Source organism: Perna viridis, chromosome 5, assembly GCF_037379345.1.
Source record: "Perna viridis isolate PV_CMFRI_1.1 ecotype Kerala chromosome 5, ASM3737934v1, whole genome shotgun sequence".
In the NCBI taxonomy this organism is placed as follows: Eukaryota; Metazoa; Mollusca; class Bivalvia; order Mytilida; family Mytilidae; genus Perna; species Perna viridis.
The window spans coordinates 30,765,452-30,789,583 of NC_142449.1; the positions used below are offsets into that span (position 1 = coordinate 30,765,452).

Below are 24,132 nucleotides of genomic sequence, written 5' to 3' on the forward strand. Positions count from 1 at the left end.
ACATATTTCAATAGAATGTTAAAAATGAGGTTTTTGAAAGTTATCTGCCCTTGAAATGTTCATGTTCAGTACATTTCAGTGAAATTATAACTCAATACACCAACATGATGAGGAAAATATTGTTTTTTTCCTTAATTGGCGCAGATAGGCAAATACACAATCAAAATGATGTGTTTTTTTTTTCGACGCAGTCGGTATAGTTTCGGTTTTTACCCTTTGACCCTAAAAATGCTCTTCCACGGATACGCAAGTCACCTAATCAAAATTTTGTTTCCAAATTGGCCAAATACTGATAACTTAGCTGGGATCGAAAATGGAATTTGAAATTGCGGGCCATGCGTTATTTCCTGATGAAAATCATAAGTAAAAAAAAAACAAATTTTACTGCGTCGGCTATCTTTTTTAAAGATAGTACTTTTTTTTCATACCATGTTTCACCCATTTGCCAGATTCGTACAGAGACGTGACGTTTAAAGTTTTTTTTTTAATATTTTGCTTCACATTTTATCTATTATAGAAAAAATACAAAGGAAGTTATATTTCTAATATTTGCTTTAGATGCCACCAAAACGAAAACATTCGAGGAGAAGAAAGAGGAAAGATTCTAAAGACAGGAATGAAAGGTACAGAAGTAGCGAGTTCAAGATGGTCTGTTATGGTCCACCAAGAGATAGATCTCCGGCTTGGGAACGAGACAACCGATTTAATACACCAAGGTCATGTTGCGGACATCGACGACGACGACGTTCGAGAAGCCATAGCCGAGGGCGAGGGTCAAAAAGTCCAAAAGGCAGAAGAGGAAGTGGAAGTCCAAAAGGAAGAAGAGGTAGTAGAAGTCCAAAAGGAAGAAGAGGTAGCAAAAGCCCAAAAGGCAGAAAGAGGAGCAAGAGTCCAAAGGGAAGAAAAAGGAGTAAAAGTCCACAAGTACAAGTAGAGGAAAAAGGTAAAAAAGTACTCATATTCTTTGACAATTCATCAAGACTTTACCGGTGTACCTGGTCCATGTTATTAGTTTTTATTGAAGTCTGAGATTTTTTTTTCTGTTATTTAATGCTTTTTATTTTTATTTATGTACGTGTCTATTTTCTCTTTCTATTCGATAATTACGTTCCTATTGATTACCGTTCGAATCCTAATTCCCGCGATTTCTAATCTACCAGTTTCCCTCAATCATTCTATACAAGGTAAAAATATACCAAATTTTATTTCCTTTTATTCCATGTGTATAGGTATTTGTTGAATAACACGTACAACCACAAGAAATCGATTGAGAGAATCCCGAATTAGTGTACATACTTTACTAAATCATTCTTTGCGTGTTGTAGAGATCCTCAAGCGGTTAAAAGTTGAACGCATTGATTTCCACATACCAGAAAATACCAAGAACCATCGCACAAATAAGTTTCCTTGCACCAAGGAGCGGAAGAGGAAGTCGGATGGTAAAATATTGACACCAGAACTCGTAATTCGGAGAGGCCAGTCATTTTTCTTGACAATTGAATTTGACAGAGAATATGACGAAAAAGAAAACGATCTTGAATTCAACTTCAGATTTGGTAAATAAGAGTGATAGTACTAATTGCCTAAGAATCATTATTAACCTTTTAAGTGATGGCTGACGAAATGTATGTTGTCTGTATAAAAATTGATTCTTCTTTTTGTGTCCACGACTTCAAGACAGACATCGATTTCACACAAAAAAACCTTCCAAGATAAAAATATTGACGTTATAATAGAAATTAGCATTGAATTTACATGTACGATAAATTTTACATTAATGTGAAAAGGTCTGTAGGACCATGTGATTTTGTTGTGTAGTGTGTAGCTTCGTTTAGACACTTGTTATTCATTTCCTCATTTCAAATCTTCACATTTCTTCCAGTATAGTAAAAGTACAGCCATGTAGTCAAAAGTAAATTTAAAATGAATACATGTAATTCTTAAGTTGGTACGTTGGACGTAGTATAGTTCAATATTTATACAGGCAAATTTAGGTCACGTGAAACTTTATGTCAATCGAGCTTCACATGAATTTCCTGTGATCTTCACATGAAATGAACGTTATTTTCACGTAAAATTCACCTAATATGAACTTTTAATTTATATCTAACTGAAGGCTCGATTCACATAAATTTCACGTCTACTCCGTCACAAATTTTATGCGAAACAAGTTTGCCTGTAAACTGCAAATTATTTCAAAAACAATTTGGATATCAACATTGAAACTTTCTTCAACTGAGTATGTATGATACATGTATATATGGATTTTAATAAAGCTGATGTACTATTTGTGTAAGAATTTCTGTGGGGTTTTAATAAGACTTTGACGTCTATCTGTCATCAAAATTTGAAATTTTATCTTTATTTGACCACGATCCTTTATAATTTCATACTAAGGTCCTAATCCAAGACCCGCTAAAGGAACCGCTGTTGAATTTGATCTAGACGAAGACCCGGATGGAACCATTAAAACAATATATGATGACTGGTATGCAGAACTGAAAGAAAAGTCAGGGAACAAAATTAAAGTTGAAATGATCTGTCCTTGTGATACAATCATTGGTGAATGGAATTTTAGTATAATGACCTTTGCCAGGGAGCCAGGTTCTAAACCTCTAGTTTGGCAATATAACTGCAATAATGACATTACCATTCTTTTGAATCCGTGGTGTGAACGTAAGTATTTCATAGTGTATTGATGAGTGGGACTTATCAGATTAATCTTTTTTTCAATGATACTCATATAGTATTTTTTAACATTCAAATTGTGATCTGCATTCAGCTTATTTTTGTTTTCTGATATAAACTAAGTAAAGACTGGAAAAACGGTATCGTGTCAACAAACACTTGATTGTCATCTTTGATTATTAGGTTGCGTTTCCAGACCCCACCCCTTTCCATCCGGAGTGATTACACCTGACATAACTAACTTTAAGACAATTGCATTTCAGAAATCCATTTACCTCATTTCATAATATATCTTTTATTATGCATTTCCCTTTGGTGAAAGACTTTTTTTCCCATTTCGGAGTATGCCCAGTCAGTACTTCCGCTAGGCGTATGTTTGGTTCAACACTGTTTGAATTTTTATCTGAAAATATTGGTAAATATTGCAGTACTGAGTGGTTCTACTAAGAAACATAGCACGAACATGTTTGCAGTTTTCCATTTTGTTTTTCATTATGATATACGCCGTGTGTGCTTGTCAAATTGAAATGGACAATCTACATATAGGCTTATCCTCAATTTATCCACATAATTCACCTGACAAAATTATGCATCAAACTAGATGATGATGAATTTTTCAACCTACTACTTTAAACATAAAAAAATCGGAAATACACATATACATGGTATAATAGTTTAAAAAACATAGTAGTCCTAAGGCTAAAATACATTGAAACCAATGATGATCAATAAATCATACTAAGTAACTAATTTGCTGGATTACTGTTGAATCATACTTCTTTCCGAGTGTTTTTCTTGATTTAACACACACAATTTTTCAACAAGTTTTAAAAAAAATGCAATTTTTGATTTTATACGGGGATGGGGGGGGGGGCACCCCCTGGATCCGCCATTGTCTTGGCAAGAATATTTACAGTTTTTAGGCATTAATGCAAAGTATTTTTTCATGCCTAGATGATGCTTGTTATTTGGTGAAGACAGAGCTTCTTGATGAGTATGTTTTGTTAGATAGTGGTTGTGTTTACCAAGGAAATTACAAACAAGTGAATGCTAAAATATGGAATTTTGCTCAGGTAAATTGTCCTTATATATGGGATTTATATGCTAAGAGAACATTTGATCTTGAGGGATGTTTATTGTAACAATGGTTTAGCTATATAAAATGTTTATTTTCCTAAATTTCAGACCTGTAACTTTTAGATTAAATGTACTTTAAAATCTTTTTACAGAACATATCCACGAATGATGTATTCACATATTTTTAATGACATCTTTTAAGGAGCAATTGTTAGGTTAAATGAGGGTTATCGAACCAAATTGAATTGATACGCCAAAGTTAAATTTACGGTTTGAAAAGTTATATTTACACCATCAAAAATTAAAAAAAAATCTTTGCTTAATTTTCAGTATGAAGAAGACATCTTAGATATATGTCTGGGTCTTGTCACACAAAGCTTTGCCGGAAACATCAACAACACAATGGGAGATCCCGTCCATATAGCAAGAAACATCTCACGCATTGCAAGTGTTTTGTTATTATTGTCAAATGAGGAGACAGTAATGCTTCTTTATTTTGCCCATATGCTGTTTTTTTTTATAAAATGTAAATAATGTTTTTAGGCAGACTCCAATTGCGATATCTGTAGACTGTATCAATAGACATTATGATGCAATTTTTAGCTATGTTTATTCAATTATGAATATTGACTGACCAATCAAAGAACATGAAAGGTAATAACAAGATTACCGAACTGATAAATCTAGGCATTAGTCAAATGGAATAGTCTAAAAGGAAAGTCTGTAAAACAAATGGCAATATCACTGTAAAAACTGGAAACCATTGCAATGGTCTTAAGGAAGTAGACCTAGGGTAAGGAACATAACTCATGAAATCAGTGATATGTTTGTATTGCATTCAATTTCGCTAAAGTCGTTCAAGCTTTCATTTGAAACAGAATGAAATCAGTCTAAGTTACTTTGATGCTTACATGAGATTGTTGTAAATTGGTGAATGGAAACGTTCCAATGATTTTTAAGAGTTGTGTCCCTTACCCCAGGTCTACCTCCTTAACTTGGTACTGGTAATTCAAAATGAGAAGTGGGTTAAAATTGTCTTTTAAAATATATAGCTCATATGCTAAATTAATGCTGCTTTTAAGGTAAACTATGATCCCTATGATGACATGGGGGTATTGATTGGGAATTGGTCTGGTGAATATGACGATGGCAAACATCCAACATTATGGTCAAGTAGTAAAGGGATACTACATCAATTCAAGAAGGAGGGACCTGGTGTCAAGTTTGGTCAGTGTTGGGTCTTCTCTGCTTTAACTACAACAGGTAAGTTGGGCTTAGTGTTCTATAGGAAATTACATACAATTAGTTTGACTAGATTAAAGGAGGAGGGACCTGGTGTCAAGTTTGGTCAGTGTTGGGTCTTCCCTTTTGTAACTACAACAGGTAAGTTTGGATTGATGTTGTATGGGGCATTATATCTGAATAGTTTGGTTAGATTTCCATAGCACTACAGCTTGTAGGTTTTGTTCAGTTTTCCACCCGGTAACACAACAGTTAAATTTGGCTTTTTTGTTTATTGGTGATATCTTACCACTTAAAATACGTGTAAAGTACTTATTTTTGTGGGTATAAATGTTTATTGTTACCTAGTTGTTTTCTTGAGGTTTTAAGTTCGTGGACCCGAGAATAGTTTTCAAAGAAAACTTTCCACTTGTCAGGTAATTAAGATTTGTTGTTTGACTGAACTATGGAAACCAAGAAATTTTTTACCACACAGATAATAGTTTCACAACAGAAAATGTTGAATATGGTATCAGGGTAGTCTACATTTTAATTAAAATTGATCTTGCATCTTTCTCAGTTTTCATTAATGGCGCATGTAATACCCAGGAGGGATTCGACTTCCTCTTTTGGGTTTGGGGCCACTCTGTTACTTGATTTTTTTGTTATATATCATTATCAACTTTTGTGACTTTCCTTCATTGCCTCCACGTTTATCTTTAATTACTTACTTACTTACTGCCTATTACGTCCAATGGCATATGGAGCAGCAACAAAGGTACGCTACAGCTTCCTGTCTTTAGCTATCTTATGTAATTCCCAATCAATGTTGACATTCAGTACATTGTTCAATACATTTTCTGAGTATGTTGTTGCAATCATGTAATGCTCCATTTTTGATATTTTGACGATAGTTCCTTTATTCAGAACTTTAAGTATAACAGCTTCATTCCAGATATCTTTGAAAATTGGATATAAAACATTTACAGGGAAGTTGGTATTAATTTCTGCATTCAGGTTGTCGCTACATGTACCTAGTGTTTACCAGTCTTCAAACTGTTTATGGTTGATAACATTTCAGGAATTTCTCATTGTTCAATAATTATTTGGATTTCATGCTCTGGCTCAGAAATGTGAGGCTCTTCAGGATGTGGTGGTAGATCTAAAACTTCACTGAAGTGCTCCACCCAACGTCTTTCCTGGTCATTCTCAAGTATTTGTAAATTTCCAAGTTTATCTTTAATATGGATGTTTAGTGATACTTTTTGTATCCCGCAAGTCATTATATATCTATAATGCAACATATATATATATATATATACTTATGATCCTTTTTTATAATGAAACTCACAAAATGTAATAATTCAGCTATGATAAAAAAAAGTACAGAGAAAAAATTGAATTAAAAAAAGTTCAAGAAATAATGATTTCAAAATGGCCACTTTCTTTTCTACTTTCCCAGGATTTTATCTGTTCAACTTTTTTTTTCAGTTTGCAGAGCCATCGGGCTACCTTGTCGGAGTGTTACTAACTATTGCTCCGCTCATGACAGCGATGGTAGCGTGGCTATAGACCATGAATATGTAAGAGACAAGAATGGAAAGTTAAAAAAGATTCCAGGAGATTCTGTTTGGTAAGTTATCATAAGACTGTTCGATATTCTAAAAAGGCACACAAGATGTATCTCAAGGATAATTGTTTATTTTGTTAGGTCTGAACCCCGCTTCTTTCACTCGTACAAAGTGCATGTGCGGCCATCGTGCGAAACATGCCTTCAACAGTTACATTTATCAGCGAGCAAGGTATTCGAATATTAGTAATTTGCATATTTGTATATCAGTATATCTTTTAGCGGCCTTAAAGGAGCAAATGTTATGTAGCACAAAATTAAAGCTTTTATAGATACAGCCTAGACAGAACCCTTGGTTGCTACAGACTTCAAATTTTCATTTTATAACATAATTGTATATGATGCAATCTGTTATTATCGCAAAAATAAAAACAAGTTTAACTATTAAAAAATAATAATTCAAAGTTTTACCAAATATGATTTAAATGCAGCCATAAATGATTGCAATTCTTAACGAGTTAACTAAATGTTATTGATATGTTTTTTACAGATTAGCGGTATTCGTTTCATAAATTAATTTTAGCAGAATCCCATTATCCCATATTTAAAACATAACACAAAATATTTATTTACCATTCCTTTACCACATTTTCAACATTCCCGTACACCATTTCGTACATATCGGTGTTTCCTCTACCTTTCATACTGTAAGACCAGGAGTCATCCCCAATTAAGGGATTGTACCTATTACAGGAACTTTCATGTTTGGAACGAAGTATGGATGGCACGAGAGGATTTAGGCATGGGAACAGGGTATGATGGCTGGCAGGCCATTGATGCAACGCCTCAAGAACTAAGTGGAGGTACTGAAAGTTATATATATATACATAGAAATTAATGCAAACCTTTCTTCGATGATATATTTGTAAACAATCTGCCACAAAACTTTTGTACAGTATATTCTTGCTATTACGTAAGAGTACAACAATGATATTCTGGTGCTAGGTTTAAGGGAACCAATATTTAAGCGAAAATCAAGAGAATGTATTCTGAGGATCAAGACTCGACAAGGAAAACAGACATACACATAACACAAACAAAGTAATGAAAGGGAATGACCACACTAAAAACTGTTAGCATGCATCTGTAGGATAAGCGTCGTGTACTTTTTCTAAAAACACCCATCGAATTGCTCACAAAATGTTACGTCAGAACTTGACTATGATACTTTGAACAAACTGGTTCTTATTGTGCAGATGGAATTGCCATATATCACGATCCACGAGTTCAAGATGTCGACCTTTGAACTTTGTAGTGACGACTTAAAACATAACCCTGTTTCAAAAGCATAATTGTAAGAAGTTTTGCACGGAGCATTAAGTCCGCATATTTTTGGCAAGCTGAATGTATTAGTTATGATATGAGATTCCATACGAAATTGCTGAAGGAAAGTTGTCACAGCTGAAAAGAAAGTAGACATTATGGAACGAGAAGTCATTGCGTTTTCTAATAGTTTGGTCATGAGTTTTCCTTTTCCATCGATCGCTAAAAGTATGTCAAAATATGAGGCTATATAATTTTTGTAGTGTCATGTAATTATGGACTTTTGCCTAAAATATAATTCAGTGTTGCTTTCCGCGCCAGAAAATAAATGGGGCTTAGATGGAACTCAAGTGTTGTTCTCATGGAAATGGGAACCAATATAGAGATATAAAAAGTTTAATAAGCCTGTTGTTATGTGATTATAACTTAGGCTTTTAAGTAATACAAAGAAAGTTCCTGAAAATTGATGACCTTCAGTTTTCACTTTAGTTAGCAGTAGATATGTATCATTTTTCTATATGACAAAGAGAAATATTTAAAGGCACATCATCATATTTTTAATGCACCAATACATAATTATGCAATCTAAAAAAAAGTAGCATTATGGACGTATACATCCTCCTACATGGTATTAGGAAATTTCAAATGAAAATAGCTTGTAATTGTAAGAAGATCATTGGTCTTCCATTTTATTCATCCGATTATAAATATATTACCGGAGAAGGATCACATAATAAACTAAAATAATATATCTCCTGGGCAAACGGTTTATTTTTAGGACAGGTTTTCGCAAGTTTAGTTGTTTTGTCCATGGTCTCCAGTTGAATTGAAATCAAATGAATTTATATATTTTATTTATGATTCAGGCGATGAATACCTACCAAATGAGAAAACATTACCCAATCTCTATAAAGAACAGTGTTTAACGTTAAGATCTGCCCCATTAAGTGCTTCCTTTTTTTATAGATAATAAACTACAAATATTGTGTTTTAGGGGAATATAGATGTGGGCCAGCGCCTATCGTAGCTATCAAGAGGGGCAATTTAGATAGGATGAAATATGACTGCCCATTTGTTTTTGCTGAGGTCAATGCTGATATCATCAAATGGGAAAAATTATCCGACACAAAGTGGAAAAAGATAAGCGTCGACTCAAGGAGGTAATCTATGAATTTCCTTCATCTATTCGTTACCATTCTCTAAATGCAGTATACAAATGAAAGTTTATCCTTATTCAATGTATACTGTGAAGATTTATATTTGTTTTTCTTGTTTTGTTTACACCTTTCTACAATATTCGAAGGCTTAAAACGATGTAATCAATGTAAATTCATATCATTTTACACAAGTTTCTAAAGCGGTGCTAGAGTATTGGAACTGTTGAATATGTTCAAAGAGTAATCAAGGGAACCAAGGTTATAGCGGTAATCAAAAGAATGTAATCCAGGGACAAAGACCAGACAGGGAAAACAGACATACACAACAAAGAACACAAAGTAACCAAAATCGTACATACAAAGTAACAAAAGTAAATGAGCAACTCTGACTCCACTAAAAACTAGGAGCATGGACAAGGTGCACCGGTAGGGTAAGCGTCCTCTGCTTTTCTAGAAACACCCGCCGAGTTGCTCATTAAAAGTCAAGTCCGGGGTAGACAAACGAGGAAAGGCAAACTATGACCCGTTGAATAAATCAGTTTTCATGGTGCTGATGGATACATCATAACGATCCACGAGTTCATGATGACGACCATAAAACTTCTGTAATGATGACTTCAATCTTGTAGTAAAATAACCCTGTTCCAGAAGCTTATTTGTTAGAGTTCTAGTGCGATACAAAAAGTCTGCGTAGTTTCGGCAAGCTCTGGCATAACGTATGAGTTGTGATATGAACACTCCATACGCAGGAGCCGAAGATTGTTACCACAGGTGAAAGGAAAGTTGACAATTCTGAATGAAAAGTCATCACGTTTGTCAAAACCATTAGATTGTTCTAGATTTGTATTCTGATGATATTTGATGCTTAGAAAAATGTGGAAGAAGACATACTGTAACTGTATTTTGTCTTTTTTTACTGAGTCAGATATACCAAAAAATGAATCCCAAATTGTATTAGCTCTCAACTCAATTATATATAGTCATTTTCTATTTAAAAGGAATTGTGAATTATAGTTAAATATATTTTCAACATCATTTTAGAGTTGGGCAGAAAATCAGCACCAAGAAACCAGACGGGAAACCTTACACGAAAAAGACATCAATCTTGTTTTGGGAATGGGCTGATGACGCTGATAGGCTTGATATAACTAATGAATATAAATATAAAGAAGGTATTTATACAAACTAATTTTGGAGATAAGTAAAAGCAAGAATACCATGGTAAGAAAAAGAACTATGATATTCAACATTCGGTGACAAATACTAAACCAGGATAACATACTGGTCACCAGATCGAAACGTACACGGTCACACGCACATTAAAAAAACCTTAAGATTAACTTAGTAAACAGTACTTCTCTGAAACGTGTAGTCAATGATATGGCCATGTGCACTGGTAGGGTCGGTGCCCTCAGCTTGCTACGTGTACTTTCATTTGTTTATGTGAACATATTTTTTTATTGTGATTGTTTGAGTTATGTTTACACTTTATTCAACTTTTTTTTTCGCTTAAACCTCTGTTTTGTTATGGTAAGTGGTATTTCCGACGCCATATTAGCTGATTCAATCAAGTGTAAAAACATAATTGAAATAGTTGACGAAGTTTCAACGTAACTACCGCAATGGATAATTCTGAAGTTAGAGTTAGCTAAACGTTCATCGAAAACTAATTATTTAGCTAATAATGAACAATGGTAAGATGTGAAAATAATTTTACAAAATTAAACTTTAAAGGGACAATTGAAGAACGACTTGCTGTTCAGAATGCAAACAGGGCTTCCGTTTCCAATAGGGAGGTAGTTGAAACAGAACATCAGGTAACTTCAACTTAAAAATAATTTAATGGAAAAAAATACCGAGATTGGTACATAATAAAATCCCATTGAATCCAACCTGCTAAATGCATATTCAATTCTGTCTAACAAACCTTGTGTATATATATATATAACCACTTGAGTCTAACGTATACTGTATATCGCTGCTTGTGTACATTGTGTATAGTCACTTGAGTCTAACTTATCCTGTGTATATCCACTTGAGTCGAACTTACCCTGTGTATAGCCACTTGAGTCTAATTTACGTTGTGAATAGCCACTCGTGTTTAACTTACCCTGTGTATAGCCCCTTAAGTCTTACTTTGTGTATAGTCACGTTTCTTCGAAAATAATTATAGCAATGAAACAATGAAATGAAAACCATAAACGTATAACTGGTATACATCTAAGTAGTATGGAACATGTTTCTTTTTTTGTCGTCTACCCGCAAGAACGTCAAAGTTATTTGAATTTGCCTTTTAGAAGTTGTTTTACCATAACGGATTATAATGAAAATATTCCTTTTATTTTGTCCGATATTCAATTGTCAACCACTATGAGTGTAGTTATCATGTAGTTTCAGTACTGTTTACTTTCAGGTATTTTTTTATCACAAAATCGCATGTACAGATGTTTTTTTTTTTGCATTTAATAAAAAAAAAACGGAATGGGGATTGTATTGGGGATGGGGATTTTTCTATGGGGAACGGGGTATTAACAGTGGGAAATAGGGATGAATACAATAGGGAATGGGGGATGATATATAGTATAAGTGAGAAGAGATGCATGTAATTGCTATATATAGAAAGATTAATCGTTTATTGCAAAAGCATATCAATGCAATAACAGTAACATAATAGTATCATTAGTAAATATCATGCAATAACCAAAGACATAACAGAGACCAAAATAATACGTACATGTATAGCTGACATTATATGACACATACATGTAATATACTCATATACACAAGTCGCAGATAGTATGACGTTTCTTTGTTCTTAAATGTCTATCAGAAAACAAACTATAGTAAGATAACTGATTTATTATGTATTTCAACAATAGGACACATTTATCCATATTTGGCCATTAAGAATAGAACTGGGGTAGATATTTTAATCTAAATTATTTATAGGCTGGTCAAATCATTATAAAATGATATTCATTTTCTATATATTGCATATAACAACAATTACATATTCGTTTATATAACAAAATATCTCAACATTTCTGTCAATTTTATTGATAACTTTTTTAAAGGATGTTTTCATCACAATCATGGACAAGGACGGTATACTGTACGGAGATAGCTTTGACGTCGAAGTTAAGTTGACAAACCAATCAGAAGACAAGGAACCCAGGACTGTCACAGACCTCGATGTCAGTGTAGATGTTATGACTTATACAGGCGATGAATGTGGTCAAGTCATAGACAAAAAATTTGACAATATATGTCTTAAATACAATGAAGGTGAATATGAAGTTATGGGAATCTTATGCATGGTCGATCAATCTTCTAACGAAATATTCGTTGTAATTTCGAAATTTGTTAGATAATAAAATCATTGGAGTACAGAAGGACTTTTATTTAGCAGCAAAGTGAAAAAACATTGTTCAACTTAAGGCCCATGCGCTTACTAGGCTAAACCACATATTAAGAAAGAAGTGCGTGCAAGAATGGAATATACATATCTTTTGAAATAACGATAAAATTGGGTTTTTGCATACAAATATTCAGTTTTAACAATTATTGTTTTCAATAATTTTAACTTTTTTGAGACATGGGCTGAACAAATTCAGTCATGTTAAAGACATTTGTTTCTATAGTCTTCTCTGAAATACTAAATTCTCCAATATCTTGTCACTTTGCAAATCTGAAATGGTTCTATCCAGCTTCTAAATATTAAAGTCACTTGTATTCGTTAGAACACACAGTTACCATAAAGATAACCCCAGATGACTACATAGGTAAGCTAGTTGAGGGTTACATGATGAGTACTACTGCAATTGTAAAGGTTAAAGAGACCAATAAAATCCATTTGGCCGAGGAAGACTATCGTTTGAGAAGACCTGACCTTGAAGTCAAGGTAAGATTTTGTTTTTGTAAAACATGTTAATTTAAATGTAGAGGATAGGAATGTTTCGGTTGATTAATTGATCGATTGATTGATTATGGTGTAACGTCCTTTGTCGGATATTTCATGCATTCTAGGACGGAAAATAGTGATCAATCTATAAGCAATGCTTTGTACGCCAAGTCGGATCTTTAACTTACGAGCTCAGAGAAGCAAAACCCCACTGGTAGCCATGTCTTCCATTGGACACATTATTGATTCTGACTCCAATCCACTCGTCACTCTTGCTTAAATGTCACATGCTTGGGGCAGAAGCATAGACTAATGACTGACCGAATTTTACATGTGAATTTGGGTTATGGTATAGTGAATGGTGGTTGGTTGGTTGGGCGGGCTATTGGTTGGTGAAATTATTTTTGTTACACATCTCAGGATCTACTTACATAGGAGCTTTTTAACATTTGCTAACCAGCATCAGGTAGGGGTCCAATTTCAAGCATGTCAAACATCTACTTCCTCTTTCACTAAATTTTACCATTTCTGTCCTTGATCCAACTCTTGGCGGGACTCGATCGGGGATCGAATCAACGTGGACACTACCAGAGACCACCGCAGCAGTCGACACGAGTATAATTTGCTACTTGTACCATGGTATACTTAATACTGGTATTTGAAACATGTATGCTTATGCTTAACTTGCATTTGATCTAAATTTTCATTTGGGTTTTTATGTTGTAAATAAGCAGAAATGAATTTTTCAGTTAACATCATTGAATCTATGATAGTCCTTTCTGAATTCAAATGATGCTGTCATAACGAAACAATGTTTCTTCCAGGGCCCGAGTTCAGCAAAAGTAGATAAGCCATTTGAGATCGAAGTGTCATTCAAAAACCCATTGAATTTGAAATTAACGGGTTGTAAGGTTATGGTGGAAGGAAATGGTATAGAAGATATAGAAGTTGCAGTGGAGTAAGTATACTAAAGAAGATGAAGGAGAAATAATACAGAAGCACACCAATATTTTACTCATGAAATTAGACTGACTGTGAGTAATCAAGGGAGCCAAGATTCTAGCGGAAATCAAAAGAATGTAATCCAGGGACAAAGACCAGGCATGGAAACAAACATACACAACAAAGAACATAAAGTAACTAAAATCATACATACAAAATAAGAAAAGAAATTAGCAACTCGGATTCCACTAAAAACTGGGAGCATGGACCAGGTGCACCGGTAGGGTAAGCGTCCTCTGCTTTTCTAGAAACATCCGCCGAGTTGCTCATAAAAAGTCAAGTCCGGGGTAGACAAACGAGGAAAGGAAATATTCGTATTGGCTCACCAATAATGATATAAAATAATATAATAGTACTACAAATTTTTAAATGGTAATTGAAACATGTATCCTGTGGTATTAACAGATGAAAAAAACGTTCTAAAGTGCGTGTCATTAACAAAAGACGCGTTAGGCTCTTAAAATTCAATTTCTCCATTTTCACGATAACCGATGATGAATATGGAACATGAATTTTTTTATTCAAACTTTATAGTCCCATCAAAGGAGTGAACATAATGCTATTTACATTGCTAATGATCGAAACAAAATAATGAGGACTGTGCTTTTTTGTTTCCATTTTTATATGACAATGATAATGGGGTTGTGCGACACCACCAGAAGAGGCAAGGGAGGAACAGTGAACCAAGTAAATAATTTTGTGAGGCATAATTCTAAATAATGCATATGTTCGATGATAACGAATATTTTAATTATTTTTAACATAAGCATTTTATATCTTATTTTTCAAGCCCGGTTGGCCCTAAAGAAAATTGGAAACAAGATATACAGATAGTACCATTGAAGGAAGGTTCGATAACTCTGAATGTTCAATTTGATTGCAAAGAAATTATTGATGTTGCTGGATATAAAACTGTTGAAGTCAATTAGTCATTGGACTTGAGTCCTGCTCTAAATATTGAAATTTTATGTAGACTTTAGACTAAATGAAGAAAATTGTAGATGGATATTTATAGCACTGTATCAATTATGTAATGCTTACGTATATCCTTTCGAAAAGTCTTTAAATTAAGAGAATTATTGACATGATTGTATTGTTAATACAATTTTAATATCATTTTTTCGCATAGAATTAGTAGAGGGTATGGCACTTTAGTCATTGGAAATCAAGTGGCCTCTTCATCTTCTTGGCCTCGTTGAAATATGAAAAAAAATATTGAATTAAAACACATGTCGACGCATGTAGTCTAAATGCATGAACATTATATGTAAACAGACAAAGACAACGCACGTTTCAGTGAGTAACTACAGCGATAACTTATATGACGTAATATTTTTCCATGCAAATAGCTGATTACCATCAGGTGTCATGCCGACAGTTTTTAAAAGGTATAAAATGTAGCCCTAATAAATGAAAATAAAGCGTCTGAATATATATCCTTGTACTTTTATTTGCCAAATTTATTATACCTTATTTACAATAATTTTACCAGGACAGTTACAATGTTCTTGTGTTTTGAATATTTCAAATGGTATACCATGAAAAACACGTGTTTTATATGAATATATATTTTATCCTATTTGATAAATCTGTTTATTTCTCATACTAGATGTAAGTCGACAAATGCGTGCACTTTAATCCAATAGCACAAGTGTTCATGGTTGAGCAAAATTTGAATTGTCAGTTCAGAGTGTTTCGACTTTTTTGGTATCGTGGTTCCTTCGATTGGCCTTCCATCCTAGTGTAGTGGTAACATAATAGTATAATGTATGCATAATTAAACAGGAATCGAACTTTAAACGGTGTTTTGTATACCTTTTATTTTCATATCGAGAACATATTTGTCCAGGGTGGTGGACATGTTCCCAACTAATATTTGGTACTTTAATGGGAGCTTGTACCCTTTGCTCATCGATCTGTTATTTCACTCTTGTAATACAGGCCTTATAGCATATCTGGTCCGAAAGATAATACAGCACTTTGCCGGGTTCTTTAATCTAAGTGTCCGCTACATAAATAACGTTCTATGATTGTGTAATCCTTGATTCTGTTATCGTTTACATCACATCTATTCCAAAGAACTTTAAATATATTACACTACAGACACTAAGAGGTATACCTCACAGACACTAAGAGGTATACCTCATATTTTGACCTATTAGAAGTCAACAATGATGAAGATTCAAACTATTTCACAATTACGGCTCTTTGATTTTACAAATGCCCTTTTTTTCAATGTCTGAAGCATTTTTTTTTCAGCCCCGGCGCTGTGTATGGACTTTTTTTTAGATCACAACTCATACGTTATACAAGGCCAGTTGAATCAACATGGGTTTTTGTACCGTTTAAAACTTCTCACAAATAAGCTTTTTGAACAAGATGATTTTGCTATCATACAAACGATACTCAAATAATCACTTGATGAATTTTACGGTTTAAATCATCACCAGCTGTTGTTATGGTATGGCCATGTCCATAATGAGAATTGATGTGTTTCACATTTTTGTTTCAAACCGGATTCGAGCAATTCGGCAGTACTTCTAGAAAAGTAAAGGACGCATACCTGACCACTACACATCATCATCCACGTTTTAGTGGCGTCAGCATTTGATTGCTGTGTTTTTACTTTGAATTAAAGTGCGTAAAGTTTGTGATATTTTGTTTGTATTGTTTGAATCTTTGTCCCCGAATCTCTGGATTGCTCATCTATATTTAACTACCTGTGTTTTTACTTTTAGTTATTTTTTTTTTAGCAATTTTGCATATTTTATTTGCAATTATTTAAATTTAAAGCATCAAAACATATGGTATGAAGGCTTGTTGTTTTCTTATCGGTAAAGTCTACTGGAAATATATAATGTTTTTCTTTCTATTTGAGATGACGATCGAAAATCTACTCAAAAGTTAATTATAATATAAAATAAAATGTTACGTAACGTGATCATTCGATTTTCAAACAATTTTTCTTTTTTTAATCTTAAAACTTTGGAAGAATAGGTTGTGCATCAGTGTTGTGTTTGGAATCTATGTTCTATTAAGACCAGCTAGTTGTACATTTTTATTTTCCTAAAATATTTAAGGATATCGGTTAGATATCACATTGATTCAAACTAGACGATCCTTGGATGTCGTGTTTACTTAAGGACCAATGTAATGCCCAATAAATAGGACAGCACCAGTCTGTACATGTCTTATATAAAACAGAAATGGACGATTAGCGGTGAAATCCTGCTGTGGATGAAACTTCGAAATGACAAAAACCGTAGCAGCCGCAGCCTCGGTACCAAACTCATTCACTTTTATAAAAACTTTATGACGTGCTTCCGATACATACATACCTTTTTGAACTTGTTTTACTAATTTTAAAAAGTTTGCAATGCCAGGTTTAAAAATGTCGGTAATGCCCAATTCAGGCAGCAAAACTTTAAGATTAGTTTCGGATTCAAAACTGAATTTAGGTATTTTTACAAGAAGGCCAGTGTTTACGAAACTCGAATCTATGACATGTGCAACAGAAGGTGAGAAAGATGATTTTAACTGTTTCAATCCATATATTCTTCTTGGCAAGACAATCACCATTTCATATCGTTTCCCTTCATAAGGCAAAGCTATTGCTTCGAAGCTCCTACCATTGTAATAGCGCAAAGTGTGTTTCAACTCCATCATATCAACGTTAACTTTCCTTCCATTTGTCAAATAAAACACGTCGTTTTTAGTGTCTTTTGGGTTAAATAGCGTTTCCCATTGTCCCCTGAAGTAAAGAGCATTTACGAGGACCATGATAGTGTTACTTCCAAGCCAGTTAGGGTCAATTAAGTCTTTAATTTTATTGTTAGTTTGTCTAGCAACGTAACGGTTCATAACACGTGCTGACCGTTTACTCTTTTTGAAGTCCAAATTTCTAATACGAGCATCGAAGTAGGTCTTCGCTGTGTTGCGAACATTCCTGGTGACTTGCAATCCTTTCTTTACAAAGAGTCTTGTTGCAATGTAAAGTTTATTTTCTTTTGCACTGAAAACGTGATCTTTTGAAGACTGATATTGATGGTAGATCAGTGCGTCATTCCATACACTGTCCAAAACAGCTGATTTTATTTGTGTTTTGCTTGATCCACCAGTTCCAGCCATCAGCATTAATAGAGCGGAAATAATACTGAACGGAGATAAGCATTCACTTCTGGTTCCATCTATCTCCCGATAAAGATCGTGAGAGAAACTGATTAGTTTTTCTTCAAATAGTGACTGAGTTGGTATTATATCCATTTCTAATGACTTGTTGTACCTTTCTCCTCGGCAGTCGGAGGTAAAATGAACATATACTTGACAAAGCATAAGCATATCATTTCATTTTCATAATAAAATCTCTCTTTTTTTCAAGCTGTCGTATTTTATTACTTCCGCTGTATTAATGAAGTATTGTGTAATGCATTTAAGAACAAATTTTATGGATTATTATATTAGAAAAGAAGGCAATTACGCAGCCGAAAATACACTAAATATGTGCCATCTGTCTGTTAACATTTGAAGCTTCGTAATAATACAGTGTTGTGTATCCTGGTTATCGAAAAGGACAGTAAGTGGTCACGTTCACATTTGTTTGAAACCGGAGATTTTGTCATATTGAATATATTAAAAACTATGTATTTAGTAAAATCTTTAGCACATCTTTTTGCCGCGTCATTCGGAGAACTATGCATTTTCCGAAGATCGGATGGCTCGAATGAATTAGAATAGATGAAAGGCTGCGGCATAATGTGCATTTTCCGAAGATCGGATGGCTCGAATGAATTAGAATAGATGAAAGGCTGCGGCATAATGGACATCAAAGTTCTTTGGTGATGAAAGTAACAGAGGCCTTCCAATAAATTCAAAACAGGTTTCCGAAAATGCTGCGGTATATGACTTGCAACTAGACACATTCGGAACACATTCATATTACATATACATCGATGCTGTTTTCTGAACTAATTACAAAGACCCCAGCAAAAATCCCCTTACTCCAATACAATTTTACCTCGGATGTCTCGAACCCGGATGAATCGAAACCTCCGATATTTCAAGGTAATCAATCAGTCCCCTCGATTGGACTTCGAGGTTACTTAACCCTGATTTATCGAAATTAGCGTATTAGTTGGAAAACTGATTTCTTTATTACAAACCATGGTCGAAGTGTGTTTTCACAACGATTATCGTGGCTTTTTAAATTAATTTGTTGACACTCTTTATGGCTTGATTTGTTTATTTGATTAATTTAAGATTGGGCGTGTAGTGAAAAGAAACGAATTTTATAAATTACACGTTGGAATTCACACTAACTGTGATATCGGATATTTTGATATTTTGATAATTAAAAAAAAACATACAGCTGAATTGTAATGGTATCTGACTATTTAATGAAACATCAAGCAGAGATAGTAAGTGTATTTTAACGAATATATTCGTTTCGCCGGTGAATTTGAAATTCTATCGTAATAATGCACATAGTTTGACGATACTCCTGATTGTGAGTCAAACAAAGCAGCATGTTATAAACTATGTTTTCGATGTAGAAAAAATAGAAAATAAATTTCACTAAAGCACTCGGTGCCATTCAGTATTTCAAACATGATATACAACATACAAAAAAATATATCTTCCGATATGAAACGCATTACATTACGAAGTACCGTGTAAATATTTACCAAAGAAGATGTCTTTTCGTATTTATCCGCCTCTGTTAGTGTTACTAGCTTCATCCTGCGTAGATATAGACCTTTCCGAACGAAGAAGCAATGAAAACGAAATTTAATGTCTTAGTATATCTCAGTTGGCCAGAGGTATCGAACCAACGACTTGTCTCGAAAAATTATAAACAAAATAAAAATAGAAATGAATATAGTTCTTAAACATTCGTCATCTACGTCCTCGTGAAAGTTAGTTGTACTATTATGTTTGTCCTTTAAGACAAGTTTTTCTCAACTTGCATAACTTAGTGTGGCATCAATAAATTAACGGAACAAGCATTGCTTAAAGAGGATTATGTCTGCCGTTCTAATGATACGTAAGATCGTGATTTTGTTACCGTTGGAGATTCTCTGACTTCAGTTGTTGCAGGAAAGTACTTTAAGATTAAGTGTAACAGATTTGTTGATATTTCTTTTTTAGTTAGTCGTATCATGCAAATCGTGTCTAATTTTCCTTCAATTGTCGTTATTTTCTTCAAAAGTAAGCATTTTGAAACTTTGCGAAAGAGTAATCAAGGGAACCAAGGTTATAGCGGTAATCAAAAGAATGTAATCCAGGGACAAAGACCAGACATAAACTGCGAAATCATATCATAAAAAAAGTTCGTATCTAATGCAGTATTGATTATCTAAATTAAAATAATTATAATCATCATCATCATTTTATAGATAATGTTGGAAGCATTCTATTGTTGAAAGATACTTCCCATCATTTATTCATAAAATTGGTCAAAGTAGCGGCCTTACATCAAAGGCGGTAGTTTGTTGGTTAGATCTTTGACTGAGTAATAAAACAGAGACTATAGCTGATATTCAGAATGTGTTCGACCCTTGCGATATATATACCTGTGAGATTTTGTTTAGTTTTCGCTGGCACTGTCAAAATCGGGCTTACTTGTCGGGTTGAACAAGTAATGTGCAGGGCCTGTCACGTGAAACTTCTATCGATTAATTGATTTACTTTAAACACAATTACTAACTTTTTATGATTATGCATTAGTGAACATGCACTTCAAACGTTCTGTATCAGTATACTGTATGTGTATAATAAAGATAAGAAGACCTGTCAGCAATTCTTACTATATTGACCCCGACCTCCCAATTGATAAATGCATCTTTTGACATCTTTATTGTTTTAGACCAAATTAATGAAATAAAAGATGTACAAAGGAAACATGCAAGAATGGTTTTGCGAAATTTTTAATGAATTTCATTTATTTGTGTTAGAGGAGCAACCGATAAAATGAATATCTCTATATCACCCTCGTCATAAATGACAAAATCCATGTTTTGGTATTTGTAACACCCGATTGATTGGTTCAAAGTTCAGAGTTGCACAAAGATGTATGTTATAAAGATTCTGTGATATATTTTTTTTTTGGATTGAATTACGCTTAACTGTGTAAGGAAAGTAACGGATAACAGATGCGTAAAGAAGTAAGGTATAAGAGGTGGGTATATAAGTAAGTACACATAACATGAAATCGTTTAAATTGTACTTTATTTTATTTCAATTCTTCAAATAAAAGAAAAACCTTTGTGCCATGGAACCCATAGTATCTGATAACTTAATAAAACAGAAGACAAATAATAAATTTCATTCAATTTTCAATTCAAATCTTCAATTTCCTAACAATAATATTCGAATTCTAAATTTAATCATTAAGCAAGTATATTTTGAATTATAGTGACTGGTGTAAACAAAAAAAATGTTTGTACCGTAATAACTTTTGTTGTTGTCATCCGATCTATAAAACCTATATCACTTTTAGAGTTGAATGATAGACGCTATACATTTTATTGCAATTTTCAAGGACCATTAAAATGTCCGATAAAAAGGATAGATCCAGTCTCCGTGTGCCTTATATAAAACAAGAATGGGTGGTTAGCAATAAACTGTACCCAAGGCAACGACCGCACTTGCACAACAATGGCAGTGGCAGCGGCAGCTTCAGTGCCTAGTTCGTTCACTTCTATGACAACCTTATGACGAACTTCCGATACGTACATATCCTCCATTACATTTTTTATCAGGTTTGTAAAGTCTGCAATTCCTAATTTGAAAATATCTGTAATACCTATTAAAGGTAATACAGTTTTGAGATTAGTTTCAGATGAAAAGGAAAATTTTGGAATTTTGATACGCACAAAACTTCTCTGCATTCCTGCGTCAATAACGTTTGCAATCGAAGGTGAGAATGTTTTTTTTTAAATTATCGAATCCATCAACTTTTCTTGGAAAGACAAGCACCATTTCGTATTTTATCCCTTTATATGGCAGTGCAACTGCTGTAAAACTTCTTCCGTTGTAATAGCGTACGGAGTGAACCATTGTCATCATATCTATTTTAACTTTATTGGTCATTGTTAGGTAAAAATCCTCCTTCCGAGTATTTTCAGGATTAAATTGGGTTTCCCATGTCCCTTTGAAATATAGAGCATTGACAAGAACTAAAACGGTGAGTTCATCAAGCCAGCTTGCTTTAACTAAGTCTGTAATTTTGTTATTTGTCCGTCTTGCTATGTAACGGTTTATTACACGACCAGATTTTGCAGATTTCGTGAAATCTAGTTTTCCAATTCCGGCATCAAAAACATTTTTTGCGAGCGGCGAACGTTCCTTTTGATTTTCAGTCCTTTTTTGACGTACAGCTTAGTAGCAATATACAGTTTGTTGTCTTTTGCACTGAATACATACTTTGTTAAGTTCTGATATTGGCGATAAGTTACTTGATCATTCAGATTGTTGTTTAAGATAGCGGACTTTATTTGTGTTTTACTTGATCCACGAGTTCCGGCCATTAACATAAATTTCCCATTAATAAATCCACATCCTCATCCCAATACCCATTTCCCTTTTATGCCATAGAAGGAGAAGCTTACACAATACATGTACTGTAGTTGTTCTTATAATTTAATATTTAATAAAAAAAAATTGTCAACGCATGTAATCTTAATGCATGAACATTATATGTACACAGACAACATGAGTTTCAGTGAGTAACTACCAGTAATACCCTTTATGACGTTATATTTTCCCATGCAAATAGTTTATTACCACCAGGTATCATGCCGACAGTTTTTAAATAGTATAAAAATGTAGTGCTAATCTTTCAATAATAAACCATATGAATTTATATCTTTTATTTACCAAAGGCTGAGGGTACATACGGTTTTGTAGCGCCATTTAGAAAAAAATGAAATAATCTTCCTTTAGTAAACTCAATTTTTCCATTTAAAAAAAAAACTAACAATTTGTTTTATTTTCCTTTAACAAAATAAAAAAAAAATATTTTCGTTTTCAAACAAAATAAAGAAAGCTATTTGCGTATTCAATCAGTATATGTTGACTAAAGGCAAAGCCGTCTGTTGGGGTTTTAATTGGAAAACCTAGTCAGAGACATTTCTTCCTTCTGTTTAATTTGGATATGTTGATTTTTTTTAAGTTTCAGTGTCCGACGTAAATGTGAGAAAAAATGTTGAGTAGTCATGATGGTTTGGTACAGTGAAGTATGTATCACCGTAAAGAATCTTTACTTCAATCTACGCATTAAAAAACTGTAAGCAACCAATAATTTCTGCCCCCGTTCTGTAAAGTAGTGTTTTTCAACTATGATTGGCATAATTAAATACACAGTTATATAAAATTCGGTTATCATCGAGAGAGTTTTGCTGAAAGCCGATTCAACAAAAAAGAGACAACAAAAACAAAACAAAACAAATCACATGTAACCATTGGCTCCTCAGCTACATAGTAGCACTGCATCAGAGACTATTTCATTAATGTAAAAAGACTATTCGATATAAAACGTACGAAAAAACAAATGACACTTTTTCAATTAAATCTTACGATTGCGAATTGTACTAAATTGATGTAGGAAAGTTTGAAATAAATGCATCTGTATATAGGTGTTAACTCTCCCGCCTTCAGCGGGAGACTCTGGGTATTTCATCATACATTCAGTAATCTCATACTGTCTTGTCCGTCTCCCGGCAAGAGCTGAAAACTAGCGGCTTTCAGAATTTTCGGTATTCATCTGTAACAATGATGTGGAGGAAAAGTCATGAAGCTCAGAAATGACAAACTTCATTTTTGATCAGTATTACAGTAATTCATTTCTAAATGCCAATCAAGTGTTGTAATGTTTGATATTAATGGATCATAAATTCCATCGTAGTATTTTAAGAGTAAGATATGTCGTTAAATTGACGCTACGTCAAATCTCCCTCTTTCGGAAAATTTAAAAGGGGGAGGAGGTCTATTTCTATTGAGTCCCTATTATTTAAGTCTACGCAAATGGTATGTCTGTTCAAATATCATATCTGAAAATCAGGGTAAAAAATATTTTTGTTTAAATGTCACGTACCACAAAATCACAAATCGTTCGAGGCTAGGCTACGCTTATGTAACTTAACTATCCACAACGTATTGTCGCGCCTCTCCAAATCCACGACCCGAGACCCTTTGTT

General features: G+C 33.7%; 3 protein-coding genes across 3 annotated transcripts in view; 1 reads left to right on the forward strand and 2 right to left on the reverse strand.

Annotated features, from left to right (window-relative positions):
- The window catches only part of LOC148617042 (uncharacterized), a 37,056-nt gene extending 21,683 nt beyond the window's left edge, over positions 1-15,373 (forward strand). Inside the window, exons 17-31 of the mRNA XM_088585104.1 lie at positions 559-943; positions 1,326-1,556; positions 2,398-2,676; positions 3,643-3,761; positions 4,096-4,209; positions 4,848-5,028; positions 6,478-6,619; positions 7,310-7,419; positions 8,874-9,039; positions 10,078-10,208; positions 10,771-10,853; positions 12,111-12,321; positions 12,777-12,937; positions 13,762-13,895; positions 14,730-15,373. Coding sequence (XP_088441230.1) covers positions 559-943; positions 1,326-1,556; positions 2,398-2,676; positions 3,643-3,761; positions 4,096-4,209; positions 4,848-5,028; positions 6,478-6,619; positions 7,310-7,419; positions 8,874-9,039; positions 10,078-10,208; positions 10,771-10,853; positions 12,111-12,321; positions 12,777-12,937; positions 13,762-13,895; positions 14,730-14,868 — 2,586 coding nt within the window. The 3' untranslated portion in view covers positions 14,869-15,373. The remainder of the gene's footprint in view (positions 1-558; positions 944-1,325; positions 1,557-2,397; positions 2,677-3,642; positions 3,762-4,095; positions 4,210-4,847; positions 5,029-6,477; positions 6,620-7,309; positions 7,420-8,873; positions 9,040-10,077; positions 10,209-10,770; positions 10,854-12,110; positions 12,322-12,776; positions 12,938-13,761; positions 13,896-14,729) is intronic.
- A 1,704-nt stretch (positions 15,374-17,077) lies between these two features.
- On the reverse strand, positions 17,078-18,202 carry LOC148617043 (plasminogen activator inhibitor 1-like). The gene has a single exon (XM_088585105.1). It carries the CDS (start codon positions 18,200-18,202, stop codon positions 17,078-17,080), a length of 1,125 nt encoding a protein of 374 aa, XP_088441231.1.
- A 3,269-nt stretch (positions 18,203-21,471) lies between these two features.
- On the reverse strand, positions 21,472-22,849 carry LOC148617044 (serpin B6-like). The gene is made up of 3 exons (XM_088585106.1): positions 22,834-22,849; positions 21,914-22,314; positions 21,472-21,645 (listed from the first exon to the last, which is right to left on the reverse strand). Exons 1-3 carry the CDS (start codon positions 22,847-22,849, stop codon positions 21,472-21,474), a joined length of 591 nt encoding a protein of 196 aa, XP_088441232.1.
- Between the last annotated feature and the right edge of the window lie 1,283 nt (positions 22,850-24,132).